At 45.1% G+C, this 10,093-nt stretch overlaps 1 protein-coding gene across 2 annotated transcripts; it reads left to right on the top strand.

The window, feature by feature from the left end:
- The first annotated feature begins 1,882 nt into the window (after nucleotides 1–1,882).
- Nucleotides 1,883–9,474, top strand: LOC133134068 (RNA-binding protein 4-like). 2 transcript variants are annotated; one of them, XM_061250466.1, is made up of 4 exons: nucleotides 1,883–1,976; nucleotides 3,979–4,348; nucleotides 5,269–6,196; nucleotides 6,541–9,474. In XM_061250466.1, the coding sequence occupies exons 2-4, from the start codon at nucleotides 4,000–4,002 to the stop codon at nucleotides 6,716–6,718; spliced, it is 1,455 nt and encodes a 484-aa protein (XP_061106450.1). In that variant the 5' UTR covers nucleotides 1,883–1,976; nucleotides 3,979–3,999; the 3' UTR covers nucleotides 6,719–9,474. The 2 variants fall into 2 exon arrangements, with proteins under 2 accessions (XP_061106450.1, XP_061106449.1); XM_061250465.1 differs by lacking the exon at nucleotides 1,883–1,976 and adding an exon at nucleotides 2,038–3,473.
- The last annotated feature ends 619 nt before the right edge of the window (nucleotides 9,475–10,093 follow it).

The raw sequence follows: 10,093 nt of genomic DNA on the forward strand, positions 1-10,093 counted from the left end.
AGAAAGAAAGTCATATCAAGTCAAATAAATATTGTATCCAACATCCAATCAGCTACAGTGCAGTCCATAAGTATTTGGACAGAGGTACCATTTCTGTTCTTTTAGCTCTGTACTCCAGCACATTGGATTGTATATGAAACAATGAATATGAGGTTAAAGTGCAGACTGTCTGTTTTAATTTGAGGGTATTGTGTGTATACATCCATATTTGGTTATCTGTGTAGGAATTACAACCCTAAAGATAGTCCCCAGCTAGCTAGCTATCTTTGTCCTAAAAGTTAGAGGGCACTGTACATAATGTTGTACTATTTTTTGTAGTACATTGTAATCATTTATCTGATGCAAATACTTGTATGGCTTTCTATATTTTATTTTACTGTACTTTAATAAGTTATACTCTTCATCTTATGTACATATTTTGCATGCTCTATTTGCAATATATACTTACATGGCAATTGTTCATTGTAGTCTACATCTGTGTGTGTGCTAATTCATTTGAATGTGAAGTTTGTCAAGAAATGATATACTTTATTATGCCCAACGGTAAATTCCTTAGTCAAGAACCAGTAAACATTAAAAGATAATCAGAAAAACAAAAAAACACTGACATACAGTGTTCCATCATTATTAGGCACCCCTGACTGGAAATGCACAAAAAAACCTAAACTAAAAACTAAACAATATAATTATTCAGATAAAATCGAAAATGTCAACATGTGAAAAATACTGTACTTTATTATTGTTTCAATGGAACCAACAAATCTAATAAAAAATAAATTTTAACAAAATTCAGGTTCCATAATTATTGGCACCTCTGGTTTAGTACTTTGTGCATCCACATCTGGCAAAGATAACAGCATGGAGTCTTTTCCTGCAATGCTTGACAAGGTTAAGGAACATGACCAGAGATTTTTGACCATTCCTCTTCGCAGATACTTGCATGATACTTCACATTGTTGGATTGAACAACTACCCTCTTCAGTTCTGCCCACAGGTTTTCAATTGGATTGAGGTCCAGCTGAGATGAGATGGCCATTGCAGAACATAGATTTTGTTGTCACAGAACCATTTCTGTGTGGATTTTGAGGTATGCTTCGGGTCATTGTCTTGCTGGAAAGTCCACATACAGCGTCTCAGCCTTGTGGTAGAGTCAGCCAGATGACCTACCCAAATGTTTTATTTTAAAATATCAAAGAATCAAGTAAAAAAAACTTGATGCAGGGGAAATCCCGATGCATTTCGTCTCTATTGATTTTCTGTGGCCACAATAAATATAATACAAGTTACATGTCAATTACAAAAATAGTTAATGCATCCGGATTCAAGCGAATTGCTATGTTGTGATGTTGAATAAACTCCAGAAGGTGGCAGTCACTGATAGTATTTTGTTTGTGGGCCGTGGTAAGGTAAGAGTCATTTTGCAAGAAGGTTAGTGAGAAACAAGCTTCAGAACCCTCTAAACTCATAGTACATTGCTCTCCTTCTTACAGTAGCTGTATACACACCTATACACAAACACATACACACACTCCTTGCATCCTACCCTCCAAACCGTTTGAATTTTCTCTGTAGATGATCTTAACTGTCAGGGAGGTGCAAATGTGCAAGTAAGTCACTTCGAAACATTTACCACATTGTAGAAGGGACAGGGGGACCTTGTCCCGAGTGTTTGCTCCTTTAGCATACTTTAACAGATGTTCCGGCTCAACAAAAAAAAAGTAGCCTAATGTGAACCAAAACCATTTTTTCAGTATTTCTGCACTTTTGCATCTTGCACCCTTTCCGCAAACCTACAAATATGATCTACTGCTCTATTTATTATAATTTATTTGATAATCTACTTGGTACTTTGACGATGGGGGATTTCCGCTTTCTCTGCCCTAGTCAACCAATAGTGGAATAAACAGAGCGGAAACTGGCTACCCTGACTGAGACAAGGGATGCATGCGGCCATTTTGAAATACGGCACCGTTTAGGTAAGATGGTAGAGTTTAGTGTTCTTCTTGTTGATCTGAATTTGTTTAGTTTTATGCTTTCATGTACGATATCACGGCCATTTGGGTTATTTTACGTTAACAGAATATTTTTGTAATGAAGCGTGAAGTTGCCGTATTGTATTTTGCGGAAGCTAGCAGCTGCTCTTCATAGGCCACCCGCTTCCCGGCCACGTTTTATTCATCGAGTTGTTTAAGGCGAACATAAATGAGCGCTTCTGTTTCACGATATACAGTTCAATGTGTTGTTTTGTATGGACATTCAATCGTGGTTCAAAAGTGGTTATAAACCTAAATCTCCCGGTTGAACCGTTGTAACCTCCGGAAGGAGTAGCACTGTAACTAGCTAGCTAACATAGCATATTGGCTAACTACACACCAAAATGTCACCGCAGTTCGTTTGTAGTTTCTGATATCTGATCCTCTTATGCTAGCTAGTATGTTTGTAAAAACTTCCCAAATATGTGTGCTAATTACATAGTGTCATTATCGTAAAATTGAAATGTATTCAATGTAAAGACGTTTAGCCAATCAAGTATTGCGATAATTCTGTGATTATTGGCTAGTTAGCTAGCTATGTTGCTAGCTTGACGGCTTCCGAGCCCATTGTTGGTCAGCGCAGGAGATCGCTAGCTAGCTAGCTTACGTTGCAGAACACGAGGAATTTCTTTGGCACGATTTACAAATAAAAAACACATAACCCAGTACGTATATAGTGAGGTCTCTAATATATCACTGTATAAAACGATGGACCAATTACTGGTTAGCTAACGAGCTTGGATGAACATTTTCATGAAGATTGCAGTTTCTAGGCCGAAGTCGAAGATCTTCCGCTTAGCACACAAACCACCATTTCGCTTTCGCGACTTCTGTGTAGCCGTTTCCCCTAGCTTGCTGAAATCGGTTTGTCTACAGTCACTTTTATCTTCGTTATTGACGACATTTAGGTATTGCGATTCAACTTGCAATCTAGGTAACTTAACGTAGTAAAACACTGTTGTGTATGTCCTGCACAACAACAGAGTGGGCCTTTATAGTCTATGAAATTGGGCCCACCGAACTGTCCAGACCAAACGTCGAGACCCAACGTCAGGTTGTCCCAGTTGCGCTATCGCGATTATAAACACATTTGTAGAGACCATCTCCATATTGACGTTAGCTAGTTTTTTGCTGTGGTATCGGGAGTAACGTTATTTTACCAGTAAGCGAATGTTGATAGGCTACAATGTTAAATCTCAAAGGCAGTTAAGTTGTGTAGTATGCTTTCATATAGAACCTACTTCATTATTGGGTCACCAAAAGTTTACTGCAGTTTTTTTTCCAGTGGGCCTGGCATGAATTTTCACATTTACTTTGATTTAATAAGACGAACGCTAAAACGACTCATTGAAATTAATCTGGGTTATTTTCATTTACCAGCGATCATTCAAATCTGTAATTCTGGAAGATCGTGCCGGGCGTTTCCAGTTTGAATTTGCAGTAAGACTTTAGCATGCATTGTTCGATATTGTTGCTCTTGCATATTTGTTTTGATGATACTATAGTGATACATATAGTTTAAATGCACCAATGGATTAATACATTTGTGTATTTAAACTATTAAAGCTATAAAATTTGCACCACCAACCCAGGGCCCTGTGCTGCTGAATATGACCTTCAAACATATCCAGACTGGTTGTGTTAACCTGCACAAACTAAATGAATCTCCTATATAAGGCAATAGGTATCTCTGCATTACTACCGAGATTGTCCAGTCTGAATTTTACATTGGGAAAAGATTTTAAATTGTGATATACGTAACTGATTGCCAATAACTGATGTTAATATTTAGCTAACATGTAACTGGTATGTTAGATGAGTAAAATAATGCACAGACTGAGTTGTGCGACGACTGTTGGAAGAAGCTCTTGTAGGTGTGTGTGTGAGAGAGAGAGAGAGAGAGAGAGGTTTTTGAGATGGGGCTGACGGAGCTCTCTCCCTGCAGGTGTACGCTGATCCAGGCGCGATGGACAAGAGCAACACGGTGAAGCTCTTTGTGGGGAACCTGGCGCAGGACACGTCGCAGGAGGAGCTGACGGCCATCTTCGAGCCGTACGGCGGGGTGGTGAGCTGCAGCGTGCTGAGGCAGTTCGCCTTCGTGCACCTGCAGGGCGAGGGCGCCGCGGCCCGCGCCATCCGGGAGCTGAACGGGCGCGAGTTCCGCGGCAGGAACCTGGTGGTGGAGGAGTCCCGCGGCCGGCCGCTGCACTCCACCAAGGTGTTCGTGGGCAACCTCAGCGCCATGTGCACCGCCGAGGACCTGCAGGAGCTCTTCCAGACCTTCGGCAAAGTTCTGGAGTGCGACAAGGTCAAAGGTGAGCGAAGACCAAGTCCGTCCCACACACCCCCTCGCTTTCTCATCAGAAGAAAATAAGTGTGTTCTGGACTTGCAGAAGCAACGATTCATCCGCTGTAGAGTGGGAACCAGGTTGGCTCATTACACTCCCTACATTGCCCACCGTAGAAGTGGAGCCAGGCTGATCTAGCCGCTGGCTGCCTGTGTTTTTGTGGAATCTTTTTCTCTTTGGAGCCATCCAAAGATGCTATAAAAATACATTAGATACTTCAATAATTGGGAGTAACAAGGGAAAAGAACTAGGGACATAATGGTGTACTAAAAAAAATAATCATTGTTTTCTTCACCCAAACATGGTTGCAGGACAGGTGTTTTTTTTTCTCCTTGTACTGACAGCTATAAACGGAATCGTAAGGCTGGTCTATTGGTGCACAGCTAATTTGTGTGGGCACAATATATTGGTCAACAGAGACAGGGGAAGGTTTTTTAGTTTTGATATACTTACTCAATTAAATGAATAAAATTCCCTTTATTTGTGTCTTGGGGTAGTGCTTATTGGTTCTAGGTTTATTACTTTCTAATAAAGAATACCGTGTTAAATGCTTGGTGTTGTAGGTGTTTGGCTTATGCACCTTCAAACATTGCTTTCGGGCCGATGTACCTGCCAGAGCAATCAGTCAATTTTTTGTTTAATATCTATGGGCCTTGTAAACGGAGTTGTATGTCTGACTGTGAGCATATGATTGAGGATAATGATAAAAACCCTATGGAGACAACCCAAGTTCTTATAGTTCAGAGACTTAACATCTAATCAATGCTGGGGAAATAGTGAGGAGGCTTGATAATGTTGTTGTTGTTGACTATGACGACGGCGATGTTGATGTTATTGACGTTGATGATGAGGCTCCCGGTTGTAACTGCTCTTCCTGTGCTCGACAGCCAGGCTCTCGTCAGCCGCAGGCTACGCCTTCGTGCACATGGAGAACAAGGAGGACGCCCTGCAGGCCATCGAGGCTCTCCACGGCACCTCCTTCAAGGGCCGGCCGCTCTCCGTGGAGCTGTCCAAGGTGCAGCCCAGCAAGCAGTCCTCCAGCAAGAGCTCGTGCGGCACGTGTGGGAAGCAGGGCCACCACTCGGGGGAGTGCCCGCGCAGCAAGCCCACGCTGGAGCAGTACCAGAGCCAGGCGGCCGTGCTAGCGGCGGCGGCGGCGGCGGCCGCAGGGCTCCCCCTGCAGGTGCAGCAGAGCGTGCACAACTCCGTCTACAACACCTCCACCTTCGACCCCACCTACGCCGCCCTGACGGGCCTCAGCGCCGCCAACGGGGGCGAGGGCACGCCGGTGAGCCCGGCCGTGTACGGGGCGCTGGCCAGCCAAGTGTACGGCACGGTGGCCAACCAGCTGTACGGCACCGTGGCCAATCAGGCGCTGTCGTCAGGCGCTACGCAGGTGTACAGCTCGCTGACCGGCCCTGTGTACAACACCCCGGTGTACGCCCCCGCGGTGGCCAGTCCCGTGTACCTGAGCACCCCGGGACAGGCAGCTGCCACCGTGGCCAACCCAGTGACCAGCGTGGCCCCGGCCCTGCACGTGGCCAGCCCGGCCTACGGGACTGACCCCACGGCCCAGGCCATTTTCGAGGCGGCGCGGGCGCACTACTTTGCGCAGGGCCAGCGCGTCCTGGCGGAGCAGAAGGCGGTGACCAAGAACGAACGAGACCGCAGCCCTCTCCGACGGTCAGGCCCCCTCCTGCCCGACCCCATCCCCAAACCCCTGCTCCCGCAGCGGCCCAAACGCAGGGCCCTCCTCCCCACCCCGCCCCCCCGGGCCGACGAGACCCCCGCAGTAGAGGAAGACCCCACAGCAAGGTGAGTGCACCCCTCAGTGAGTGAGTTAAAGTGACAGGCCTCTGCAGAATTCATACCTGCTCGCTCAGTTTAAACCAAACACTTCTCCAGAGTTTAAACCACATGCTTCTCTTTCTCCCACACACTTGAAGTTTAAAATGCATGCTTGGCAAACCCCAAGTGGGCTGTCGTATGCCTTTTACTGAAGAGTGAAAGTTTCTCCCATCCCTGCAGAGGACTTGCGAGGCTGTGTTAGTAACTGTTGGGTTCTTAGTCGCGTAAACGTAAAGCCTAAACCACACGTTTAAATCACCTCTTAAATTTGACACTTATGGTGACCCTTGTATGTGTCTGTTCCCCATCAGGTGCTATGCTGAATACTACCAGCAGTGCCAGCAGTACCAGCAGTACCAACAGTATCAGCAGTATCAGCAGTACCAGCAATACCAGTATGCCTACCCAGGTGCCCCCGCCATGCCTGCAGTGACTGCCCACTCCGTGGAGGCCCTGCCCACAGCATATGAACCACCTCTCCCACCTTAGCCCAAAAAGTACCCCACCCCCACCCTCAACCCCCAACCCCCTCGTCCACCGTCCCCACCCCCTCCCCCCCCCTCTCCCGCTCCAATTCTCACCCCCTCTGCAGGTGCGGACCTGAGGGACAGTGGGTGATGTCTGTTTTTGGGGGTGTGTGTGGGGGGGGGGGGGGGGAATCTCTGTAGATTGCGCCCCAGACTCGGTCCACAGTCGACTCACAGTACGGTGCAGCCAGAACGATCTGCTACAGAAGAGACATTCTCGCCCCTCCGGAGACGTACAGGGATTCCGCGGGGCGGGAAGAAGACAGGAGGGGGCGCAGTGGAGCCCTCAGCACAAAGCCATAGTCGTCTTAATTCTTTCCATCTTGGGTACAACCAGATTTCACAATTTTTTGGACCGGAGAACTGCATCGAGCCTGGGGCTGGCTGGAATGGCAGGCCCCTCACTCTTGTATAGCACGGGGTGGCGTGGACCTCTTGAGAATTTTACGCAGCGGAGAGGAGCTTTTTGACGTTTGACAAGTCAGCCAGACGACCATAGGTGTGTACATAGGACCAAGGACAGGTGTGTGTGTGTGTGCGTGCGTGTGCACACGCAGGAACGCGTTGGGTGACGGAGCTTCCGATGGCGAAGGTAAAGATGGGATTACTCGCAGGGCTGCCGTTTGCTTGGATCTCTTCAGCCCTCGTATGGGGCAGGCGGAACGCAACGTTTAAACTCGGGAATGGCGAGAGCTTCCAGGTCCTCGTGATCCCAACAGTTCCTGCATCTACCTCTGCTGCTGGCAGAAGGACCTGGACTGACGCAGTGCACAGACCGAGGGTGTCCCCCCCCCCCCCCCCCACACCTAGTATACTGCCTGCAGGTTGCAACCTGAATGAGTTCATTATTGTTATTAATATTATTATTACTGAAAGGGAAAGAGGATTCACCGTGTATTTTTATTTTTTTTCCGCAGTTTTTCCAGTTTGATAATTTGACATCCCAAGTTTTATTTTGTCTGTTTAAAAAAAATAGAGGACTCAAAGCCAACTACAGTCTCTAGCGCTGTAGTGTTGTGCTATGGTAGTTCTGCTGTAGAGGTTTGCGAATCCTGCTGGTTTTTATTTTTTGTTTAATATTTTGATATGTTTGTGTTTTCCTAGTTGGTTCCTTCTGGGTAAGAAATCATAAGCTCACAATTTATGGGTATATACATTATTCCTGATAGGCCAATAGTTGCAGGTATTCCTCCATTTATGAACACTTACAATACATTAATTTGTGCTACAATGTTTTCAAATTAGGTATTTGTTTTCTGCTATGTGGAGTTCACTTTCAAGGACTACTTTGGTACAAACGCAAAGACGGGGGTTTTATAAAATGATGCCATGAAGGTAATTTGGTAGTCTCTTAAAGTAAAGTCAACTCCTTATGCATATATTGCATGCAAATTCACGATCTGAAAGCCCATCATTGTGAAGTTTAATCAGGAAATGTTTCACGCAGTATTGTTTGCGTTTCAGCATCGTTAATTTCTTTTTTTCATAGCACGGGGTGATTTTTTCAACAGCAATCACACTACTTGGCATTTGAATAATCAAAACTTCACATAGGCTTATTTCTGACAAAAATATTGTTTCTGAGTAGGAAAATATCAAACATCCACATGGTTGATGCGCGCATATCCTTAAAATAGTTTTGAACGCACTTGGCCGTTGCAAAATCTTTCTACTACACAAATGTAAAGCCATGTTCTAGATGTGTTGGTTACAGCAATTGGCCATACTGGTCCTCTTCCAGTTAATTCATTAGCTATTCTAGCTCTCAATCTGTGACTGGTCTTCCATCGGGCAGAGGGGCTTGGTAGATTGAACTCCGTTAGCAAGGAAATTGAGTTATTTTACGCATTCTTGTGGGAAAAGGTGTGATGGTATGTGTGAGTGTAGGATTGGCTGTACATAGCATGGTACCCGGGGGTAATCTAAAGAGCAGTCCTGAATCCAGATCCCCAGTTAAGTTTGGAGGGCTAGATTGTTTCACACTTGGTAGTAGTACTTTTATTGCAGTATTGGACAAACCATATACATTTAGCTATATATAACTAAATTAGTTTGAGTAATGCCACAATTAGGCATGGTAAGAGGTGCCTTCATACACCCTGGTGAAGGCTCTGTCTGCGGAAATGATGGTCCTTCATTAATAAACAAGGAACCTTGGAGCATCAACAATATGCAGCTTCTGTTGTCTTTTCCTTTATCAGCAGCTGGCTTTTTTATTTTTTTCCCTCACTAGTGCCTGCAGATATATGGCTCCTTGATACATTTAAGAAGTGCACCACCCAGTTTTTGAAAGGGGTGACTTTTTACTCATCTTTTTTTGTATGTAACCCTTTGTAAATAGAGGAATACCTGTAAATACCTGAACTTGTGCTAAGGGTAGTGTGGCCTTGTGGTTACACCGGCAGTTGGTAAGTCGCACCTCGTTGTGAATTCTCTGGATGGTGATAACATGCAGCCCACATACACGTGTGTGCGCACATGCACACGCACATGCACACACACGCACACACACTCATCGCCCACTGCACCTGCCCCAGCTCTGCACCCTGATGTCCTGGCTGTCTGAGGCCCTCACTCTGAACTGAATGGCCAGTACATGGCTTGTGTTTATTGTTGATTTTGGAGCAAATTTTATAAAGGCTTTTTTAATCTTTTTATTTCTTTTTATTTTTCATGTTTTCTATGTACCCCCAATAAAGAATGTTATGATCAGTGCTATATTGTTTGAGGTTTGTGCCATTTCTTCATATTTTTGTCATTTTATATATTTTTGAATAATCTTTCTTTAAAGTGTAGCATGTAGACATTAGCATCCATGCACATGCAGGTATCTGTATGCATGCGTTCACATTTACAGAACCAGACCTGCTGCGGTGTGGTGGTGGTCCTGCTTGTGCTTGGGAAGGTGAGTATTTTTTTCCCCTCCCAGAGGTGCCTCCACCACCAGCCTCACCAATCTTCCTCACCAGCCTGGTGATTTACAGCAGGGATACTGAAATGTGGCCTCCGAGACCAGCAGAGTACTGCTTTTCGGTCCTCCCCTCTATTCAGGTCCCATCTAAATCTGGGACACCAGATGAGTTAAGTCTCTGGTTAGTGAGTGGCTTTAATTGATCAATTGTTTAGTTGGACCGGGGGGGATAATGGGAATAGAAATAAATATTTGTGGACATGGAAAAAGGGTCTATGCAGTCATCTACATCCAGTCCCTGCCCTTTTAGGTATTTGGCAAAATGAACAGTTTGGTTTGGTTACTTATGAAAGTTGGAAAAATTGTGTCAAACATGTAAGATCTTGACGGATCCTATTAGAATGTGCTTAGAAAAACCTTTTCACT

Source organism: Conger conger, chromosome 7 (assembly GCF_963514075.1).
Source record: "Conger conger chromosome 7, fConCon1.1, whole genome shotgun sequence".
NCBI lineage: Eukaryota > Metazoa > Chordata > Actinopteri > Anguilliformes > Congridae > Conger > Conger conger.

Bases quoted from the DNA above. Each gene is read 5' to 3' on its own strand.
- LOC133134068 (XM_061250466.1), top strand. From the start codon at position 4,000: ATGGACAAGAGCAACACGGTGAAGCTCTTTGTGGGGAACCTGGCGCAG. The intron at 4,349-5,268 runs GTGAGCGAAGAC...TGTGCTCGACAG, and splicing joins GGAGTGCGACAAGGTCAAAG to CCAGGCTCTCGTCAGCCGCA. The intron at 6,197-6,540 runs GTGAGTGCACCC...GTTCCCCATCAG, and splicing joins GAGGAAGACCCCACAGCAAG to GTGCTATGCTGAATACTACC.